At 39.9% G+C, this 24,355-nt stretch overlaps 1 protein-coding gene across 3 annotated transcripts in view; it reads left to right on the top strand.

Moving 5' to 3' along the window:
- Positions 1 to 24,355, top strand: part of fstl5 (follistatin-like 5) — a 95,865-nt gene that overhangs the window by 63,442 nt on the left and 8,068 nt on the right. For all 3 annotated transcript variants that reach the window (XM_086084543.1, XM_086084544.1, XM_086084542.1), the window contains exons 9-16: positions 1,645 to 1,765; positions 9,437 to 9,598; positions 10,837 to 10,971; positions 17,372 to 17,398; positions 17,567 to 17,685; positions 19,735 to 19,884; positions 22,549 to 22,656; positions 23,767 to 23,891. In XM_086084543.1, coding sequence (XP_085940669.1) covers positions 1,645 to 1,765; positions 9,437 to 9,598; positions 10,837 to 10,971; positions 17,372 to 17,398; positions 17,567 to 17,685; positions 19,735 to 19,884; positions 22,549 to 22,656; positions 23,767 to 23,891 — 947 coding nt within the window. The remainder of the gene's footprint in view (positions 1 to 1,644; positions 1,766 to 9,436; positions 9,599 to 10,836; positions 10,972 to 17,371; positions 17,399 to 17,566; positions 17,686 to 19,734; positions 19,885 to 22,548; positions 22,657 to 23,766; positions 23,892 to 24,355) is intronic.

Here is a 24,355-nt window from a genome sequence, read left to right as displayed (position 1 = left end):
GCCTATCCTGTTAATTGTATTTTATTATTCTTTTTTATATACAGTCATACACATCTAATTTTCGCAGTCTTTGTCAACGTTTGTCGGTAGCTGACAGCACGCTAATCCCGGTGCGTGCACCGGCGGCGGGAAGTTGACCGGAGCCTCTGGGCGTTGTGAAAAAGCGGCTTACGGCATAATTCCATGCGACGTTGCTGGCTGTTGCATCATCACTCCAAGCTGTCAGCCTGACAGAGCCAGGCTGATTGGTCGAGACTCGAGCACATTTGTGCAACTAAACAGATCTGATGGAACGAGGGTTGCGGATTGGACGGGGGTGTTGGAATCAAAAGAGCAGGCTGCTACATGTCTGATGAAGCAGCATGTGGTTCGTCGTCCAATGTTATTTCTGTTTGTTTACTTTCTATGTAGTATTTGCTGTAATCTTCAAATATATTTTTTTCATCTGTTTCTGTATTATTCTTATGTTTATGTGCATTTTCCATCTAATATTTGTACTTTCTGTCATAATATTTTTGCATTTTTTTTCTCTAATTGAAAAGTGGCACAAGCGTGATTACAGCATTCACAACATCATTCAGTGTGGTGACCTCTGACTTCAATGTCTCATCTTTACGGCACAATCCAGGTTATTTTATGTGGCCGCGTTCTTTACAAAAGCAAATGGACGGCGCGTTTTGGCCTCCGGAGGACCGCACGGAGCCAACGCTGTGTTACCTTGCCAAGTGAAAAATGAAAGCGTGGAGGGGATGAAAGTTAGAGCGTCGGAACCTTCGCCGGGCTGTCCGGCGCTGTGCTGACTGAGTGCCTATGGCTCGGGAGGGGGAGTTAGACAAGGGCAGGTGGATTTACCCTCAGGGGGCTATAATTAATACGGCCGTCAGAATCACAGTTGACCTCAGCAAGCCACACTTGCACGTACTGTATATACAGTACACACACGTGTTCTATGCAAGCATATTGCATTTCCCTGTACATCCTGTCCTGAATGAATGACTTACAATAAATGAACACCTTAAAATAGACCCTCACCAGAGAAAATAAATGTTATTGAGTACAGTGTTACCTTGACTGTGTTGAACTTTTCAGTTACAAGCCATCGCCAACGCTGGAGTGTATGGAGGACCAAAACTGCCAAAATTTATAATAAATAAATGACTAAACAAATGAATAATTGAATACAAGTGAAAATAAATACATAAATAAATAAATGAGATTAAAAAAATATAAATAAATATTTGAGAGCAGAGCTTTTTATTTATTGATTGATATTTAATTATATTTATATATTTATTTTTAACTGTATTTTTTTAATCTCGTTTTTATTTTTGTATTTATTTATTTATTTAGGGATACATACTATATTTTTGTTTTTATTTTCATTAATGTTTATTTTTTGTATTTAATTTTTGAAGTATATTTTTTTATATACATTTTTATTTTCACTTTTATTCATTTATTTATTCATTTATTTAAATTTTGGCATTTTTGGTCCTCCATAGGAGTGAAGTAAAAAAAATTAAAAATTTAATACGTATTGTATACAGGCCGTTAAAAAGTCACCTTTCCATATTATGTCCCTGCCGACAAGTAAAAGCACATTTTGTCGCTTTTAATCAATCTGCGTGTGTTTGTTCCAATCAGGACTTTGGCGACGACGGCTCCTTGTACTTCACCAAGGTGAGCGTCACCCACATGGGCAACTACACCTGCCACGCCGACGGCTACCAGAAACTCTTCCAGACGCACGTTCTCCACGTGGACGGTAAGACGCGTCAAACGGCTCCTTCAGGTTTTTGAACCAATTAGGCGTCACGTGCGGCAGATGGCCCATTCATCTTTCTCGCCAATTTAAAGACGGATTTTGAGCTCCGTTGGCAAGGCTACGCTGGTAGTCTCCCGACGTTTATAGCGGGGATTTACAAGGTATTTACATGAAGAGAAAGCTTCCCGACGGGAAGTCCAAACATCTGTTGCCGTTGTAAATTCCGCCCTCTGGTTCCGTCACAAAAAAAAAAAAAAAGCTTTACCAATGTATCGTTTCCCAGGATGGACTTTTGATTAAAAGTGAGTCTCTGAACAGTTGCTGATCCTGACTTTGAGGTTGTTGCCCCCCCCCCCCCCCCCCATATGTTTGTCTTTGAGTAGTTACAAAACATTGCACCAGTGCGTTGGAAAATCCAGCATGCATGTCTATCATGACGGGACACAAACTAATAAAGAATCTACAATGTAAAATGCACAGATAGTCAACCAATTAATCGACAATCATTTCAAATCTAATTTCATTGGAATTTTAGCTCCTCAACAGCTCCATGAAAGTCGACGGAATAAAAAAAAAAATGTTTTACTTGAAAATCTACATTTTTGCCTACTTTTCACACGTTACAGACCAAACCAGTAACTAAACCTCAATTCATTTGTATGAGCACTTTCAATTTGAAGTAATTTCCTGTTTTTGAAAAAAGGATGAAAATTTAAATATTTTTTTATTATTCAATTTAATTTAATAATCAAAAAACTTATCAGATTAATCGATTACTAAACTAATCAGCACTAAATTGCTTATAGATGCCACAACTTTTTTTCTATTTGACAAGGTTATACAATTTCACTACAAAAAATGTTTTTCTCAAACTCATTTTGCTGAGAATTTAGGCCAAAGAAAGAATATTAAATCAATATAAATTAGATTAAAGACATTGCGTTCACAATTAAATTATGAGCAATTACAGTCTCTTTTCCGCTCTGGACACAATTCGCCGCTCCCTCTCTTTTTATTGGATTTTTACTAGTTACATGGCAGTTGCTGTTCTAAAGGGGAGGGGTATACACGACCACAACTTCAAAGCAGCCACGGATACAAATCGTCGTGCAGACAATAATGTAGACATGTTTTTCTTCAGCACTGAAAGTTTCAAAGTCAAAGCTTCAAAAGTTCAATTGCAAAATATATGTCGTCATCTTGCGATAAGGCCACCGTTCTTGTTTTTGAAGATGAAGGTGCACGAGTCATACTCCCTTTTACTTTCTTCACAAAATAAATGCTTAAAAGAGAAAATATGGGGTACATTTATGTACATTAATCCTAACAGTGAGAAAAAGTCATTTTCAGATTTGAAAATAGAATTCTAAACTCACAGGCAGTTAGCGGAGGAAGTCAAACATTGTATGTGCTCCGTCTTACGTTTTCCAGCTAACAGGCTAAATCTAAAGCTAAATTCTTCAGCTCATACTTTTGTATTTGAAAATGCCACTGTTGTTAAGTTAAACAATAGTGAAGGACAAAATATTGTAAATGTTCTTCCGTTGGAAGCGTTAAAGGACAAAAAAAAGAAGAATTATGTATTTTTATAATCGTTTGGGCCCTAATGGCGACAGCTTATCTATGTACTTGCCATGAGCGGTTCGGGTAATGAATGAATATTCCTCACAGGGATTTTGTTTGAAGTGTTCAATTTTGGAGGTTCCAGCGTACACTTTGAAAAGCGAAAGATCCCACTTGGTCTTCATTCCATATGAGGTGAAGAGTTTGGCTCCTTTGCTAATTGGGCTAACTTTGGGAGGGAAATGAGCTCTTTATGGTGAAGCTAAAGGTCACGGATGTGCTGTGGAGTACTTGCTTGCCGTCTTAATGAGCTGGCGGGGAGCGGAGGAAACGTCCTTATACGTTTGACAGACAGCTGCTTCATTAACATCTATTCAAAAGACGATCCCTGCCAGGTTAATTGAAACACTGCAGGGAGACCACCGATTGTTCTGTTTATGAAAACCGCCACACCCGCCCGGGAGAAAGCGCCGACTCCCAGTTCTAATTGATTCCGGACCGGAGCTTTTTAGCGCCGCCGCTATGGATTTCACCGTGCGGGCTCCCCGAGGAGACGCTGTCGCCCCCCGGCGAAGCAACTTGACGTTTTTCGAAAACTCAATTAGGCAAGAGAGCTCCATGTGCAAGTGGATTTGAAACGCTGTTCATCGCCGCCGACGCAGGACAGTGTGATGGCCGTTATTGAGTTTGAAGTGGAAGGAGAGGCGTGATGGAGAATAGTTTGGGTTTCGCATGGCGGCCTCGCGCTCAAGTTGAAGGGAAGACTTGATCGGTTGTAGAAATCACAGCGTGACTTTCAGCTTCTTTGCGTTTAAAAAGAGGCTGCTTTCATCGCACTGCAATGGATTTGTGCTGCTAAATCATAAACATTAATATTTCATTGTTGTTAACTTGCTCTAAAATCTATGATTTAAAAAAAAAAATTAGCTTGGGGGATTTTTTTAAATGCATAATGTTTAGCAATTATTTTACACCTTATAAATAGAATTTCAATTATTTATTTTTTTAAATAGATTAAAAATTTAACTAAAAATATAACCAATTTAGAACACAAATCAAAGTTAATAAAAATGTTATTTTGAAATCCATTTTCTTTGAGGAATAAAAAAAAATCGACTAACATTAATATTTTCATTGTCAACTTTAAAAATCCAATAGTTTTAGAACAAAATTATTATTATTTTTTTTACCAAACTATAACATAAATCTAATTTACTTTTAATTAATTTAAATTAGAATAATTATTTGAGGTAAGAAAATATTTAAAAAATTGACAAAAAAAATTTTCATTGTTGTTCGATTTGAAAAAAAGCTTTGACTTTAAAAATCCAATTGTTTTTTTACTTGAATAAGCAAATTATTAGAATCCCAAAATACATTTAAAAAACTGATTTAAAGATTAAATGATGATTCAATGATAAATTTGGCTTCCGATGGTTGTGTACATTAACTAAAACAACAATAAAAAAGTATTCACGCTAAAAAAAATTATTATCCAAATAAATGATTTGACTAATTTCTTTCAAGATACGATTCATCAATCAATTCCACACAAGCAGCCAAATTGTTAATGCTCAATTAATCCCCATCCCTACTGCTGCTGCAGCCAATTTGTTTGAGATTTCGTATCTTCAATCTCGGCACGTGGGCTTATTCATTTATTTGACATCATGTTAATAATGCCAGTTGGTTTCCTGCGCCAGACTATCTGCTGCCATCCATCTCCAACAAGACGTTTATCCCAAGTGCGGCGCCCTCGGAAAGCATTTCCTAGCAGATGGTCGGTTGTGTTTCATCAGCGGTGCAGATGCTGCCGTAATAACACCGACAGAGAAGGATTATTATGGAAATACAGTACAGTCGACCCCGGTCGATCGCGAGGGGATACTTGCTAGTTTGGTTTTATCCCGCTCACACTTTGAAACTGATTAGAACACACTTTCCAAGGACATTGTAAACATGTTTGGGATCTTCATGCATGTCATTTTATTACACAGCGGCTCAAAGTATTATTTGGGGATACACAAATGCCAATGCCGTACTATACAAAATGCTCCGATACTACGACATGGATACCACTTCACCAGCCTTATAAATAACTTTCTCCTTGTGGATCTTGCCACTGTAATATGTACCGTATATAATTTCAAAGATTCAGCCATGCATGTGTACTATAAATACTCATGGACTCATGTTTTTTCAATATCGTTTTTTTTTTGGGGCCCCCGATACCGATTCCGATACCCAGTTTTGCATTATCGGCCGATACCGATGACGTAACGATATCGATACCACACCATTTGAATGAAAAATGTTTTTTTTTTATTTATTGTAATTCCTTTTTCTTTCCTTTTTTTTTTTTTGAGCTCAGTATTGTTCATTCGGAAATGTCATCATCATTTAAATTGTAATTCTAAAGCTGCCCTGCCATTGGTTCAGAGCATTCAAGGGCTAATTGGATATTTTGGAAGTTTATTCAAATTATTTTATTTTTGACACAACTGTTTTTAGAGTGCACTGTTATAATGCCGTATCAGGGCACCTGTATCGGAACAACACTAACATGGACCTGTACAGTCATACCACAAATGTCTTATGTGCGGTGCAATGCCAGGAAAAGACGTGTGTGTGACCCCAGAGAACCTTTTTTTTTTTTTTGCTGCACCAAAATACAGTGTAATGGCACATCCATTCCAGTATGTGGCAGTCGTGCTATCTTTGTCAGAAAGTGGAGTATTAGCTCCTCTGGTGGTGTAACAAATATATAGACAAATTATACTAATGTTAGTTTTGGCGGTGAGTTGAGGGATTGGGGTGCAAAATTTTCTTCTTACCCCGCATAGAAAAAAAATATTGAGAAGCACTGGGTCAATGTCAAAATGGGATGAAGCATGGCCTCTAGGGGTGTGCCCAAAAAATTGATTTTAAATGTCCCCAAATCAATTTTATTTAAATTATTTTATACTGTCTTGCCCTTGTTTGAGCCTTTATTGGGAGCGCTGTTCCTGTTGTACACAATTTGGCCACTTATGGGCAGTGTGGTTCCGCGCGTTCTGATACACTGTTAAGTTGTAGCCACATTAGGGAGTAGAAGGAAAAAGTCACAATCAAGTTATTCCCAAAAAAATAATAAAAAATTTACAGCGTAGGAAAAGCATATGGCGGTGAGTAATGTTCAGCTGCTCCTCTGTATGCATTCCTGAAGCGTTTTGTATGAATAGCCGTTCTTTTGAGTGATAAAGGTGCCGCGAGTAGCGCGCTAATTAGCATTAGCGAGTCAGACTGGAGTAGATCATGACAATTCTTTGCACATCTATAAATTGAAGCAGAAATCATTGTCAATCAAATCATTCCGAATCGAATCACAGGCCCCAAAATCGCAATTGAATCGAATCGTGAGACAGTCAAAGATTCCCACTATAGTTAAGGGATTTTAAATTTAATTTACATTATTTCCAGTAAGGAAATTGTTATTCCAGCATGCTTGAAGCACTACTTATGCACCTGCACATTAGTCACAGCATGTTGGCATGCATGTGATTGGCGCCGCATATCTCCGAGGTACCTGCTCGACTTGTGGTTTTGAGCACACGCCTCCAGCTCCTTTGTGTGATTGAAGTGTCTGCTTGGAATTTCACAGTTTGAGAGCAAAACAGCCTGCCGTCTTTGTAGGTGTGTGTGGGGGAGCGTGTGTGGACGTGCGCGTGCGTGCAGACAGTGGCCTTGCCGGGTGATTGACGAGCGGCCGGCGAGCTGCATGAAGGGCCCGTCAGCGGCGCGATGTCGCAGTGTGCCTGCAGTGCGCGTCGTCGTTTACATTCTCCGCGTATGGAAGTCAAAGCACGAGTGGATGAGGGCAGCTGGAAAAGGTTTCTCAGTCGTCTCTCCACTCCGTACACGTCATGAGTGGGTGGACTCGAGTGCCTCGGTCGTAGATGGTCCATGTTAAAGTCTTTTTTTCACTCCAGTACATTTAATATATTTGATGATGAAAATTTTTGACCCTGAAACAGGTTCCTTTCGACTTGAATTACTTTGCCATGGCGACTAATTGGTTCCAAACCCTAGGAAGAAAAAAAAAACATTCCGTCTGCCAAAAGCCCAAATTTGTTTTTATACCATCTCCTCAAACACCAAAGAAAATTTAGTTGTTTTTTTTTTTTTAAATAATCTTCAAACCCAAATATCGACGCCTTCTTAAAATAAATCGCCAGTCATGTTTCCAGATTTGTTAGGATACGCAAAAAATGTAACCATTTGCATCATGAGGAGATCATTTAGGCAACACATTTATTTTATGTCATTATTTTAAGAAGGTGACGATATGTATTTCTTAGTTGTTGTTTTTATAGGAAATAAATACATTTTGGGATTCTTTTTTTTCTTCTTCTTAAAAGGTGCATTGTGCCGTTTAAAAAGGTCATATTTAAGCTTTTGAGGTCATGTCTTCTTTTGTCAACTGTAGCTGTCCCTTTAAGATGGTGGACGTACTCGCACGCGCACCATGAAACGAGCCTGACACAGATGTTGCAGTTACGCTTTGGGCCAGAGGTGGCAGTCGCGAGTATTAAAAAAAAAAAGTGACAAACTGCACAATGATCCTTTATATGCAACGAATAAATGTCAATTTAAAATCGTACGTAGATTGCTTAGAAAGTCCAAAAACGGAAAAGTCCAAAAAACGTATGTCCACTTCAACGTCTGAAAATATCACAACGATCATCCTCTCCACGGCTCACTGATAAGAGAATGAGGACCTGAGATCATTTTTTACATACAATAAGTTCCAATGTTCAGCTCATTTAAATATTTAAATATTTCAACTCCATCTTGTCAGATACAAAAAATATTAATTTTGTTTTATTTATTTGAAGTAAATATAAATCATCTTGTCAAATACCAACACTTTTATTGTTAATAATATAAAAACATATATATCCTCAATGCTTACATATACCTCTATTATTATTATTATTATTATTATAGACCTAACACGGAAGGGCTACATGCCCAGTCCATTACCAAATTTCCATCTTGTCAAATCCAAAGAGGACAAGACAAGATATATTCGATATAACTATGCCTGCAGTCATCTATGGACCATGGCGGGAAAAAAAACAATAGACATAATTTCCTATGGGAAAATTGGAGAAAATTTTCAATCAGTGTCCTGGATTGTCTTTTAGCCTCGTGTGTCTTTTTTTTGCGGTTGTGTCTTCGTCATTGCAACTGCATCGTGACCTTGTGTTTGCGATTGTTAACGGAACGGCGGCCCATTTGTGTGACTGCCAACACACCAACGTGACATTCCAAAGCCCGCCAGTACGTGACGGTCCAGATGGCGATGGTGGCCATTCCTGGGGGTGGGGGGCTTCGTAGGTAGGAGATTAAAAAAATGATTTGCGGGTGATGGTAGGCTCATAAGATGGCAAGATGGAGTCATGTGTGATTTTGCCTTTTGCGAATATTTCACACCTTTTGCGCTGTCCCCTTTCAATTCCTCCGATATGCAACATATTTTGTGCAGCTGGATAAGCAATAACTTATCCCCCCCCCCCCTTCCCTGTGCACCTTATGCATAAATGCATTTGATTATTATTATATCGCACCACTTGGAAGTTCACTATGTATGTTTTGGTGATTTGCCAAAGATTTTTTATTTTTTTTTATTTTTTTTAAGTGTCAAGTCAGCTGCTAGACGTTGCACTTCGTCTGCTTGCTGACAAAAGGTTGCTTCCAATCGATAGGAAGCAGGGGGAAAAAAGTCAATGACCTCCTAATGGTTCTCTGGCTCATTTATATGCGTGATTTGTATACGGGAGCAAAGGCCGCGGCGAAACAAACGAAAACATTGATCGCGCTCTAAATACGCCGCTCGAAAGCTTACCTAAAAGCTGATACTAATGGAATACTAATAGGTTTATTCAATTATACTGTAAATTTCTTGCTTGCAGCGCTTGGCTCAGTTCTTCGGTTAAAATCCGCAAATCATAAAAAAAACATTTTGTATCACACACGGTTGAACTTCTACCAGCATAATACGACAAAATGTTGCTTCACGCGTTGACAGTGGATTGGAAATGTTGACGGCGTCTGTGCTCCCCGCAGTTGCGCCCGTCATCCGGGTGTACCCGGAGAGCCAAGCCAGGGAGCCGGGCGTCACCGCCAGCCTACGATGCCACGCCGAAGGAATCCCCCGCCCGCAGCTGACCTGGCTCAAGAACGGCATGGATATCACACCCAAGCTATCCAAGCAGCTCACCCTGCAAGGTAGCAACTTTTTTTTAGCACTGCATATTAGCTAATTGCTAGTAGTCTTACCGACTAACCTATGCATGTTTTGAGGGATCTGATTTTGTCTTACTTTAAAGTACGCACATTTTGGAGGGAAAGTCTTATTTTCACCTGCGCAGTTTTTGAGAGGTTTTCAATAGTCTCATATCGACCGTTGCAATTTATATATTTATTTACAGCAATTTTGTTGACGAGCGCCGTTTTTAGGGAGTTTACAATTGTTTTATTTCAACCTGTGCAACTAGTGGGGATTTAACGGTAATCTTATTCTCATTGTTGCCATTTTTGTCAGATTTACTTTACAGTAGTCTTATTTTAAACAACCAAATTTGGGGGGGGATTTAAAATCGTCTTGAGTTAGCTTTTGCAACTTTAAACCTCTGTAAATATTCTTGTAAATTAAGGTAGTTTTATTTCGTGTTACGCAATTTTGCATGGGATTTTAATCGGCATGAAAAAATGTTGTTGGGATTTACGGTTGTCATATTTGAATCAGTGCAACATTTGAGTGATTTTTTTTTTTTTAATCTATTTTGAATTGCGTACCTTTTGGGAGTTTTACAATAGTGCCTGTTTAAATCGTGCAAGTTTGGGACAATTTACTGCAACTTTTGCGGAATTTAACAGTCTAACTTTTAACCTGTGCAATTTTGGGGGGTTTTAAGGTTGTCATGTTAACCTGTACAACTTTTAAGAGATTTATAGTCGTCTTTCTTTTGAAAACCTTGTAGCTAAGTGGGGGAATTCAGGTCGTCTTATATTATTTTTTGCAATACTGGATGACATTTCAGGTTAACCAGCACAACTTTTGTTTGGATTGATGGTCTTATTTGAAATCGGTGTAACTTTTAGGGGAGTTACAATAGTCTTATGCAAGACGTGGAGGATTTATTGCAGTCTTTTGTTAAACTGCACAATTAATGCGGAATTATTAGCTGTGTTATTCTAACATTTGTAACTTTTAGCAGATTTTGTCATCTTCTTTTAGCTTGCATAACATTTGGGGGATTTAAGGTAGACTTACTTTAACCTGTGCGACTTTTGGCGAATTAAACATGTGTGACTATTCTGCCAAATTAAGTCCTATTTTATCCTAAAGAATTTCGAGTCCGATTTTAGGTTCATTTTGAATGTTGTGTGTGATCTAAAGTATTACTTTAACTTGAGCCAATGTTTGACAAGCTTCTTTTTTTTTTTTTGTCTGCTCATCCCAGCTAACGGCAGCGAAGTGCACATCAGCAACGTGCGCTTTGAGGACACCGGCGCTTACACCTGCATCGCCAGAAACCGGGCGGGCGTGGACGAGGACATCTCCTCGCTGTTTGTGGAGGACTCGGCGCGCAAAACCTGTAAGTCAGCGTCAAGACGTCCATCGGAGATGTCCGCCCCCCTTGATTTCCGATGCAGCCGTGACAGCGCCCCGGCGAGGAAAATAACAAATAGCGGCAGAGCGCAGAAACAATTGGCACGCCGTGAAGGGCATCTCTTTTTGTGCCGTTTAGCAGCAGACTGTCGACTGAGCCACGACAGACCGTTTTAACAGGCCTGGAAAATAAGTCATCTGCTCCCAAATGTACTTTATTGACAGCAAACTGGAGTGTGGCTCTCATAAAAAAATGTTTTGACCTTCAGAGGCCGGCGGTGATATCGTGTTGTTCAGCTTGTTCAGACCATTGCTACATGCTGACCGTGTTAAAAAAAATAGACTCAATTAGTTGTTTTATAAGAAAAGCAGCCATTTCACTTGCGGGTTAAAGACGGTGTCAGGTTTTGAGGACAAGATTGAGAGCAGTTACATAGAAACTGGCAACAAAACGGTATGAAAACTTGACATTGCGACTGCTTCCAATTTAATTTTCCTCACGGGAGGAATAATGTATCATGAGTACAAAAAAGAAAATAAATGGCCCAGCTCACAGTCCATTGTTACAGGTACAATAAGATGTTGGATTGTCTGGAGCGGGAAAAAGAAGGCTTTTGTGCTTCCTCTCCTCCTGCCATTAACTCCTACAAAATTTAATTAACCAACTTGTGAGGAAATCTGCCAAGTCAGCATCAGTCTATCTTTTTTTTTATAGAGGGTGTTCAATTTCGTTCAGTTGGCATCATAACCCAAATCGGAACACATCGTAGTCCGACCATTACTAACCTACGTGACCACAATAATAGTCATAATTACTGGAAAAACTATTTTAGGCCGTAAATAAAAATACATTACCAAAAAAAAGTCCAGCAGTATCCGAGCATGGCTTCTTGTGCCGCTTTACCACAAATTCATGGGAGTTTGTAAACTTACAACATTGTGCCATTTAATCTGAAGACTGCGTGTATTTCGACCTAAACGCTCACAGTCATCACTATTATTACAATGTTGTTCATTTGCGTTCTACCGACGTCTCTACGGGACTCGCTTCTCCTTCTCAAGTTTCTTATGCAATTTGCTAACAACTTTCTGTTGCTAAACACGATCAACTAGCTAGAGTTGTTGAAAATAAAGTTGAAACGGAAACGGCAGAAATTCCTTGATTGATTTGCCTTACTGACTTTTTTACAATTGACATCACCTAACACATTTGCTCCCAAAAACGTATAAATACGTTCTACTTTAAATTACCATGGTCCCAAAAACTTATTTATACTTTTTATGCTAGAGCATACAGAAGGCTTTGATGCAGCCTCTGAACTGAAGGGAATGCTTGAAGCAATGGTAGTTATTACAAAAACAGCCAGCAGGTGGCAGCAGAGTATAAGAGATCAACCAGGGCCATGTTGCAAAAGCTCTTTTCCACACTGTTTTAAGCTGATTTGTGAATAATAATGAAGCTATCTTCTAATGCTAATTGCTACAAAAAGAGATAGAAATATACTTATTTTCCTGATGAAAGAGGAGACTGTAAGCTTTTTTGGGTAGGGTCCATGTTTTTATAACAATAGAACACAATATTCTGTGGGCCTTGCAAAATCGGTCAAAATCCAGTAAAAGAAGCGAAGGGGGTTGCTTCAGTAAAAATGGCTGCGAGTGAGTTAAAGAACCCGAAGCAAGATAACATCACTATAGTCCTGGTTTTTGAATGCGTTTGTTCTATGGAACCTATCTTCAGCAATTCGCTATAAGACTAACTTTTAGTGTCCTTTGCGCTAAGGTGTCATAAGATTGCACTAGGTAATAGGAAAGTAGCTAAATAAATGACAAACAGTATGAAAATGTAAATGTAGTGAAACAACTGAGTTCTTATGTGGAGCTTCTTTTTTGTTTTGCAGCATCTCAGATGCTAAAAGCTGTGGTAAAATCTGCTGTGCACTGACATCAAACTATCCGAGAATTGGAAACCGTGTAAAACAGAACAGAACAAAACTCTGCCTTGGCAAAAATAACTCAATTACAGCAAAAGGGAGGAAAAAAGTCACAACATTGTGGGTGATTTTCTTTTAACACACTCACTACCTGCAAGTGTGTGTATGCGCGTGTGCGTGTGGTTTGGGAAGCTTAATTACCCTGAGGAGCTCCGCCGCATGCTGACAACTGCTCTCCAAACCCCAAACAACGTATGACATTTGATAAAAGGTCACCGTTAATTAGTGTGCCCGCCTTATTATTTAGAAAAATGCATCCAAATTTTTATTAAGTAGTCTTGGAATAATCTTGTTTGTTGACATATTGACTGGACTTATTATTCAAATAACTGCTGGCATTTTCAGCCTCGTTAAGTAGAGACACACGAGCCCCCTTTCACACACACAGCAAAATGGAAGATTTATTTCAACATGTGCAACTTTTGTGCAGAATTCAGGTAATTTTATTTTGACCTCTGCGACTCTTTTGCTTGCCCGTGCAAATTTTATCAGATTTATTTACTTTAACTGGTGCAACCATGAGAGGATTTTAAGGTAGTCTTATTTGGACTTTTCCAACGTTTTTTTTTTTTTTTTTGCCTGTGCTAAGTGTGCAACTTTTAGGGGATTTACAGTACCTGCGCAAATGTATAGTAGTTTGAACTTGTGCAATTTTGGAGGGGTTTAAGGTCTTATTTTGACCTCTGCAACTTTTAGTTGCCTGTGAAACTTTTAGTCTTACTTTAACCTGCACAAATTTGACGGGTAATTTGTACCTGTGCAACTTTTGGTGCGTTTGCGGTACTCTTAAAAAAAAAAAATCATTTCATTACAGGCCATCACAAGCTTACTTTTTAAGGCCATCATCGGGCTATAGCGAAGCCCTGCTCGTCAAAACGTCAGCACGTCGATGCTTGTGGATCGCCGTCTGGTCTCACGACTGCGCTAAATCCTCCCCATCAAACTTTATGACTCACAGTGAAGGTCTGTTAGATAAGAAATGACCTCAGCGGGAACAGAACATGGCGTCTTGGAGAGCTAGTGGGCTGAAAAGTTGGGCGTTGTACGGCAAAAAAAATAAATAATAATAATAATAATCCCTAGTCTTTGTTGCATTGCATCGTACGAAACCTGACGATGAGCCAAGAGTTTCTTTTCTTGTCTTTTTCTTGATCGTTAAATGGCCTTGATTTGATTGAAGGTATCTCCTTAAGAAAATATTGAAATTCGATTCAACTTGGCAGCTTCTCTTATCCCCGACAGATAATGAACAAAGACAACAATGGGCGGAAGATTCCATTTAATCCATATTCTATTGCCGCAGTGCTCAACTGTTTTAGATGGAAGATTTGTGCTGTTTGTGTTGGGATTGCTCAGAGCAGGCAAGAAAGCAGTGAAGAGACAACACTGACAAACAACTGCAAGCTATTCTGCAGTCAATACACATTATACTCTTGCTATGTAACTTTTGTTCACCAGATCTAAGACTATTGCTTAATTGTTGTGTTTTTTTTTATCTCTTCCTCAACTCATTCAGGCATTTTCACTGAAGCAACCCCCTTCGCTGCCGGCTGTTTTACTGGATTTTGACTGATTTTGCAAGGCCCACAGAATATTGTGTTCTATTCCTATAAAAACATGGAACCTACCAAATGAAAGATTAGTCTCTTAAAAATATATATTTCTATTTGTTTCCATTTTGCAGCAATTAGCATTATAATATAGCTAAGTTTCATCATTATTCTCAAATCTGTTCAAAACAGTGGTGAAAAGAGCTTGTTGCAACATGGCCCTGGTTGATCTCTTATACTCTGCTGCCACCTGCTGGCCGTCTTTTTGTAATAACTACCATTGCTTTAAGTGACCTTTTCATGTCAAAAGCTGTATCAAAGCCTTCTGTATCCTCTAACATAAATACAAAAAAAAACTACATTATAAATACATTTTGGGGAGTGAAGGACAAAGTATTTAAAAAATGCATTTATACATTTTTGCGTTTAAATTAATTAAAGGAAAACTAGCTGTTTTATATTCCATAGGTAGGGCATTACTGGATAGAGAATGCTCTGGAACCTTCTTTTTTTCCCTGAGTCAGCAAAGGCGTAGCATTGTTATGAGTGGAGCTCTCCGGATAGAACAGAAGGTCTACCACCACGAAGTCAGCAAGATCGGAAGGTGCTAAGCCATGTTCATATTTCAGGAGCAAGTCACAAAACTTTAAAATCACATCTCAGGTGCAGAGGGAGCTACTCCGAGTTGGCAAGTCACATCTTCGGAGGAATCCTGAATGAATGGTCTGTCGTCATCGCCGCGGGCGGGTCGTAGTGTATGTAACCTGGCCACCGGGCCTCCGGCGCGTGACGTGCCCGAGCTTTGGCGTCGGGCGAAACGATTGCCCGCCGCCGCTTGTTTTTGCTATATGGACGCTGAAGTTGATGTATGGGCCCCTCGCACGCGCCCAGCAGCCGCAGTCTTTCCGACCCCGGGTGATGAATAGCATCAATATGGCGCGCTCGTACGCCTTCGCTCTTTTTCTATTTTGTTTCCATCCCTGGCAAGCTCTCACATTAACGGCATTGTTCTTTCCATTTTCCGCCCGCCGGCCATTCTGCAGACGACACAACGCTCCTTTTGTGACGCTTCTTAATGAGCTGAAAAAAAGATACGCAAGAGCACACAGGAGAGGAAACACTCTACAAAGCGCCTTTACCCCCCCCCCCCCTCCCCCGGTAAAGATTACGCCTGACCCCCGCCGCTTTGTCTCTTTCCCAGCGCCGTTCTGCGGGAGAATGAGTGCAGGAGGACAGATTAGCATCGGCGCCAATTGGCCCGCAAATTGGACGGCGCGGCGGAAAATGGAAGACGGGAGCGGGTTGACGGAGGGACGGGCGGACAATAGGCGGAGAAGGTCGACGTTAAAGGACGTCATGTTGAAATGGCATGGAAACAAAGTCAAGAACGCCGTTGCATCGACGCCGTCGCTGTTGTTCTTGCACCAAAACAAATAGGTGCTTTGACTTGAGAGTATGGTGGCAGTCAACTCAACTCGCTTCAACAAATGATTTGGAGTGGAATGTCACGTATTCAACTGAACTACCAAATTACAATTTAACTATAGTAAAACTGGAGGAGCAGGAGCAGTACTGATAGAGACGGGGAGATCTTTTCAGAGTTTCCAGCTATTAGAGGCACTCTCAGGCTGTGGTGTGGCACTGAGAGTGTCATTAGCCACCTCGCAATGACTAATGAAAAAAGGAAGGAAAAAAAAAAACAAGGTCTGCTGCTTCTAAGAGCAGAAAGTTGGGCCATTAATCCACGTTAATGAAGCATCAAAATCACCTTAGCCTGAAAGATGATTTAGTCAGCAGAGGCATCCGAGGTAACCCATAACAAGTGGCTCGGAATATACACGACACAGCTTGACCCATTATTCAGCATCAACTTTTTAAGTAGTTGTAAAGTATGGTAATAAGTCACTCGGAAACAAGTCAGAGTTGTCTGTCTGGAATATTTCACAACACGGAACGCCTATCAATGGAAAACTTACAATTGTGATCCTGAATACAAACATCCAATTGTGATTCTGATCCCAAAATATATTGTGACCCGGCCCCAAAACACACAATTGGCTTCACACACATACGCATGACCTGATCCCAAATGTACAATTGATACAAAATGATCAGGAACACACAACTGTGAACCGGATCCCAAAACATCCAACTGTGATCTAGATCACAAATATAACTACAATCCTGAACCCAAACATCCAATTGTGCTCCTGATTCCAAAAGTCCAACTTGTTGATGCTATGACTAGGGATGGGCAAGTATCGATACCAGGTATCAGGTTTCAAGGTACTCGCATAAGGATGCCGATACATTAGGCAACAACAAAACAAATTTTCCTTTACAGCAGTTGGTGCTGCACTGCGGCCATTTGACAGATCGGTAAATCATGTGCGTTTAATTATGTCATTGCATTACCTGAAATTGTATGCATCATAAGTATTAGTGATATCAGTACTTGGTATTTGTATTTGTGAGTACGCAAAAGTGAATATTCATACTGTTGTCAGTCTGAAAGAAAAAAGTTCCAATATGGATTGTTTGTTGTTCAGGCGCCGCATGAAAAACTGAGCAAAAAACGAGGCGTCCCAGCTTGTCGGCTGCTTTGCTAGCATTTCAGACTCATGCTAAATGATGGTGTTGATTTAAACCGATTCCAGTAAGCGTAAACACGGTCGGCGGTGTCCCCCAAAAAACAAAAACATCCTTATTTCCGAGCAGAGGACTCAATTATCTGTTGCATTGGATAGCGGCCACAGAGCATTCCAATAAAAGTCTCACAAATGTGATGTTATTGATTGTGGCGTTTAATGTTCAATGTTCTCTTTCTCTTTTCCCTTCCTTGCAGTGGCCAACATTCTGTGGCGGGATGAAGGTACGGCTCCGTGGCTGCATTCATTAAAGTGTCTTAATTGAATTCCTGTAATGGGGTTAGCCAACTGTGACAAGAGGGATTAAATGATCGCACGCCGCCTTATTTACTCTGGGGCGTATAGTGCGGACCCTATTTCACCAGGCGAGTGACGTTGTTTTGTTGCTGCAGGTCTCGGTATCGGGAACATGTTCTACGTGTTCTACCAGGACGGCATTAAAGTCATCCAACCGGTGGCGTGCGAGATACAGAGGCACATCAAGCCCAGCGAGAAGCTGCTGGCTCTTAAGGTGAGAAATACACAAAAACACACTCAATAGCGCCCCCCGGAGGCACCCGCAGAATCACCAAATTCCCGTTCTAAAACAAGATGGCGGACTTCTGTGTCTTTTACAGCGTTTTTTTCCTGAGACGTGTTGTGGGTCTGCTCATGATACAAAGTCTGGGGGGGGGGGAGATCATGTTGACAAGTGAAACAGTCTTCTGAGGCAGATTTTTTTCATGGACTTTTAGGGTCTCCAACATGACCCCCAAAAACTCACCTGGCAAGCTAGTGTAAAAAATTAAAAATAAATCACCCACAGAAACCAGTTCTAACGATCGACACCAAATTGGACAGACATGTCTATCATACGAGGACACAGAAAAAAAAACTCTCAAGGACGCATGCCTGAAATTGAACAGAAAATCTGTCATGTAAGAAGCCATTTTAGACAAATTCAAGTTTCATTTCAACTGCTGGTTAGACTTTTTCATACACACGGTATGTTTGTATCCCTTCAGAATTAAAAAATAAAAATACATTAAAAAATTAAAAAAATGTATCCCTTCAGGAAGTCTCTATGTTGCAGAGACTGTTTTGAAGTTTTCCATCCCCCGGTGAGACGCTTGTTTGGATAATTGGATTATTGGGGTGGGGGGGGGGGGGGGGGTCTGTTACTTTAGCAACGGATAATACGCTACAGTACATTGGTGTAGAGGAAATATTTGAACCAAGAGTTGTCTTATTTAGATTCCATCTAGCAGAAATGACAAGGACATGAGTTTTAAGACCAGTAATACTGCATTAAGGATTTTAATGAATTTGCAAGAAAAATATACTTGTGGCTCTTGAGGGAATTCCATACGGTATAAAAAACAAACATATTTAACTCGCCCTCACGCAAACCCACACAAAGTATGTGATGTGCCGAGCGTAGCGGCCGCCCCCGTTCGCACAATCAACTGCACTAACTCGAATGGCGTTAAAAGAAGAGATCAAACAACTCATTTGGATCTCATGGGACTGCCGTCGTTGAATCGAGTCCACTGGTTTGTGATGCATGACAAGAAGCGGCATGCACCGAGTAAAGATGTAGACTGCTATGCTAGCTGTTAGCTAGCGCTTCATGTTGGCTTGGAGTAGCCCACTTTTTTATGAACAAGTGACTCATTTGGATATTCTGTGGCTGCTGTCGTACATTTGTTTTCACCTATTTGTGCTGTATGACAAGAAGCGGCATGTAGAGAGTGAAAATGTAGGCTACTACGCTAGCTTTGAGCTAGCTCCAATTCATGTTGGCTTTGAGTAACCAACTTCTTAAGAACAAGTGACTCATTTGGATCTTCTGTGACTTTTTCATGCATCTGAGTCCATCTGTTTGTAATATTTGAGTGCCAAGTCAAGTGGCAAACATCTGTTTGTGATGTGTGACAAGTATATCGACTTTTACCTTAGCAACTCGCATTAGTGACCATATGTCTGAAATGAAGAGCTTTTTTTTTTTTTTTTTTTTTTTGAAACGTCAACTTTGCCTGAGCTCTTCTGTGGCTGGTGCCATGAATCTGTTTGTAGACCAATGCGTTACCTTCCTTTGCTAACTGCTACTGCTATAGATTTTATTTCGTGACGTGAGTAAAAGTGTCGATTTACTGCACTACTTCAGAGGACAAGAGCGGTATATGCCCCTTCTTAACCGAGACAAGTTGGCCGGAGGGAAGGCACCTGTCACCGCGCTGCCTCTACGGTTATAAAATACACGCGAGAAGCGTTAATTCCAACATCCCGAAGCCTTTTTATTTCATCTCTCCTGGCCAGCAGCCGCTCTAAATCGCCCCACAGCGTCGAGAACAGACGGCTGGGCAGAGGATAGCGACGTCGGCCAGCTCGGCGAAAAGCTGCCAGGGCCTGGAAGCTGAACATCCGGGGGAACGTGCAGGCTTTGTTGTGTGGATTATGCGGTGGAAAGAAAAAAAAAAAACTCATTTGTCAGTAGGCTGGAAAGGAACAGCAACGCTGTTGATAAGATACCTGCAAACTGTTTGTGTGTGTGTGTGTGTGTGTGTGTGTGTGTGTCTAGGAGGAAGTGTGTCCCGCCTCAGGAGACGACGAAGCGCAGAAGTGTGTGTGGTCGTCGGCGGTCAACGTCAAGGACAAATTTATTTACGCCGCGCAGCCCACGTTGGATCGCTTGCTCATCGTGGATGTCCAATCGCAGAAGGCTGTCCAGGTAACTCAATTGACACGTTAACATTAATTGGTGTCACTAACTAAACAGTTGCTATGCAGTCAAACTCCATAAGCCAATGCATCATTTTGCAACGAAAGAGGTTTGGAGAAAGCCAATGCCTGCAATGATTAATAGCGCGCAGACTGCATGCAATTATTCAGTCAAGAGGCAGTACAGCTGTAATATTAAACTGCAGCCAAGGGAAGATTTACTTTTTAGACATAATATTTTATGCAATTTATATATTTACAAATATATATATATATATATACACACAAAATTAGATATGAATTATTCTGTTTAAGATGACAATAGTAATTTTTGTTCTACATTACGTATAGTGGAAGAAATGTAGTTTGTATTATTTACATTATTATTTAATATTTTTTAAATTGTATTTTTTAGCTTTTTTAATTCATTTTTATTTTATTTTACAATTAAATAATTTTTGTTTTTTTAGATGACCAAATGTAAACTTTTTTATATAGCAAATATACCTTCTTTTTTTATTATTATAAATTGTACTTTATTTTCTATTTGTGTTTTGTTTTAGATTTTCATACATTACTTTTTTCATATATGCATATAGAATATTATTTATTATTTATTTATACAAGAATATTATTTAAGTGAAAATTATATATTTTTCCAATTTTATTTTATTTATTTATTTATATTTATTTAAGATTGTTTTGAAGTTCAACAAATTTTCATTTTATTAAGTTTTATTTTATGAAATTTTATACATGAAGCTATATGGCATTATTATGATAATAATTTTTAGGGACGTTCGATACCACTTTTTTCAAACGGATACAAGTATGAGTAGTCACCGATACAGAACACCAAGCACCGATACCACTAGTACTTTTGATACAATCCAAAATGTCCCCCAAAAACAATGTCAAATCATTTTAGAAAGAGACCAATATATCCCAACATAACATTTTCCTTATTATGAAATTAATTTCCATTTCTTGTAATTGCATATTTCTAGTCCCTGATCGTAAAACGGCCAAAAGAGAGCGGCCGATACCCCGAGTACTGATACAGTACAACTCTAATACGAATTTGAACCCAGAAAAACTTCGAAACTGCTGTCACGCTGGACATCGCACTATGCCATCCAAGACCTCAGTTCAGCGAGCATTGAAGGATTACAACCTCGTTGCGATCCATCTCGGTCACTATAAAAAAGTATTTTTATTTCCCTTCGAGAATGTGTTGCATTTCATGTGGCTGTCACTCAAAGAAGCAACCCCCAACATGCTTGTTGTCGTTTTGAAAGTGGCTGTGAATGCAGTCATGTGTGTCGCTGGCTTTTCTGGGCGTGTCTCGCATCCCCTTGCAGATGGTTGTTTACGCCTCGCCGGTCTCGCCGGTCTCGCGGGGGGGGGGGGGGGGGGCTGTCCGCCGCTAAGCAGGCCGCGCTCCCCCGAAAACTGTCAGCGGCTCATTTATTCGGGCCGCCTGGAGGTTGAGCTCCACTGCGTTATATTAGCAGCTGTTAATTAAAGCACCTGAACCTCCCGCTGCCTCCGCGAGCACACGCGCTTTTTGCTTACCTGAGACTTCAGAGGGGATTTACCCAACATTATACTTATTTTAATACTAACAATTTTATGTTGCAATTACAGAAGTCCTAAATACTACGCAAAAGCGCTACATCAAATATAAATCTATTATATCATTTATATCAGGATCAATATTAATGTAATTACATTAAATAAACATAAAATTAGGGGGGTCAGGCATTTAAAAAAAAAAAAAATTAATTACATGATTTCAATAATTAACTCACGATTAATCGCAAATTTTAGATCTGTTCTAAATGTACAATAAAATATATATTTTTAAGTTTTCATACTCTTATAAATGTTAAACTAATAGAAATATGGCTGCATCTTTTAGTCATAGATACAGTATTTAAAATAATTCATAAAATTGAGTTGATGTACTGTACTGTAAAAAACGAGTGAAATATTAATTTGTGTTGGTCATTTTTCTGCCAGTAGGCATAATTGCATAATTGCATTATTTGGTAAGGCGGTGACAGCTCAGTGCACTTTTCTTTTTATATTAATCTATCTATCTAATCCGGAAATTTGTGAAATTCTGCACGTTTCAAATTGTAAAATACAACTTGGCCACAGTGTCCACAAATATATGCATTATTATTACATTTATTAGTGCTAAATTTTGGTCGTGTCCGCTGCATTGCGACTGGAATTCCCCCAGTACAGGCTTTCCAAGAAAGGGGTGGTCATAAATCGTGCGTTAAAAAAAAAAAAAAAATTAAGTTTGAGTAAATTGACACCCCTACATAAAATACATCATACTCACTAGAGATAAAATATACAAAGAGGTGGCAGTTTATTATCTATAAACAAAAATGTGGAATTTGCAGAGAGCTCTTCCTCAGTAGGATAGCTGCTAGTCAGGAGGACAACAACACAGCACAACACCTGTTTTCTCCCCTTGGCGGAATGCACAAGAATAGGCCATAACAAATAAACCTCCCCGTGTCTCCCTTAGCTACGCCGCATGCCTCCCGCAGTCGAAAGCTACCTTTAGCGCACCATACGCAAACAAAGCTAAAGATGCAAACTGCTGGGATTTTGCAGAATGGCTGACATTGTGTGTGAATGTGTGTGCGCGATGCAGACAGTCGGCACCGACCCGTATCCCGTCAAACTGCACTACGACAAGTCTCGAGACCAGGTGTGGATCCTCAGCTGGGGGGACTCGCAGAAGAGCTTCCCGACACTGCAGGTACGGGAATGGCTTTGTTCCCATGAAAACATTTGGATCAGGCATTCAGTTGATTAACTCATTCACTCCCGGCCATTTTCGCTGAAGCAACCCCCTTCGCTCCCGGCTGTTTTCCTGGATTTTGACTGATTTTGCAAGGCCCACAGAATATTGTGTTCTATTGCTATAAAAACATGGAACATACCAAAAGAAAGATTAGTCTCTTAAAAAATATATAATTCTATGCGTTTCCGCCCTTGCAGCATTTAGCATTAGAATGTAGCCAAGTTTCATCATTATTCACAAATCTGTTGTAAACACTGGGGAAAATAGTTTTTTAGCAACATAGCCCAGTTTGATCTCTTATACTCTGCTGCCACCTGCTGGCCGTTTTTGTAATAACTACTATTGCTTCAAGCATTCTCTTCAGTTCTGAGGCTGCATGAAAGCCTTCTGTATGCTCTAACATTTATTATAATTATTATTTTTTTATTTTTTTACGTATAAATACGTCTTTGGGAGCATGGTAATATTTAAAATTGAATGCATTTCTATGTTTTTGGGAGCAAATGAATTAAGATGCAGATGTTTGTGATGTGCACTACTATTCAAAAGTTTGGGTTAACTTAGAAATATCCTCATTTCCAATGCAGATAACTTTAAATGTATAAGAAATACAGTTGACACATTATCAATGTTAAAACATTGAGTCATACATTTGTGTGGAGGGGTAATTTTTCTGCCACTAGGTGGCATTAGTGTTTCATGTAGGACGATGTTGACAATTTATTTTTAAGTTAAGTTAATTAGAACGTGAAGAGAGTCCTGCCCTTTAATTCTTCTTCTTATTATTATATTTATTTTGGCCACATCGTGTTGTCTCCTTTGCACAATGTTGCATGGCTTTGTTGCCACTTATACTGATGCACATTGCACTCTAAAAACAGTTGGGTTAAAAATAACCCAACTATGGGTCAAAAATGGACCGATCCTCTACTTGGGTCAATTTGACCTAACTTTAAGTCGAGAAATTGGTCTTATAGTGGAAAACAACTCATAAATCAAACAAACAACTCATAAAACAAACAAACAAGACGAGCATTTCAAATGTACAAGTGTGAAACCTTCCAGGTGATCGGCGAGGCGAGCGCGAGGGTGTCCCACCACACGGTGCACACGCAACCGGTGGGCGGGAGCTTCGACAGGGCGGACGACTTCTTCATCCCCTCCACCGGCCTGATCGTGGACGGCGTGAGGTGCGTAAGTACACATCATCCGCGCACACGTTGGGCTTTTAAGTCCACACTTGGGAACGCTGAGATGGTTTGTTTGCCGCCGTCTCCAAGCGGCCTGCTTTTAGCCGCCTGTCCGTCAAGTCAAGAGCAGGTAGGCGGCGTAATTACGTTGCCAGGCATCCGGCGTGGAGAGTGCAGGCGGGCTTATTTTAACTCGGCCTTATTTTCAATGCGGTGTGTTTTCATACTACAGCAACCGCACTCTCTATTCACAAGGGATAGGGATAAAGTCCCGCCACAAGTGGTGGAAAAACTAGGGGTGTCAAAATGAGTGCGTTCATTTTGAGTTCTTTTAAAATTCCTTTAACGACACTATTTTTCTGTTTTTTTACGTGCCATTAATGACCGCCGCTAACTTGGAAAGACTGTACAGGGGCAACTCCAGTCGCAACGCAGCAGACACGTCGGCGTCAAAATTTTGCAGT

The sequence above is a fragment of the Leptonotus elevatus genome, chromosome 9 (assembly GCF_054856555.1).
Source record: "Leptonotus elevatus isolate MCC_2025b chromosome 9, RoL_Lele_1.0, whole genome shotgun sequence".
Taxonomy (NCBI): domain Eukaryota; kingdom Metazoa; phylum Chordata; class Actinopteri; order Syngnathiformes; family Syngnathidae; genus Leptonotus; species Leptonotus elevatus.
Note: the sequence above shows the minus strand (reverse complement) of the source record. Positions and strands in the feature narration are given on the sequence as shown.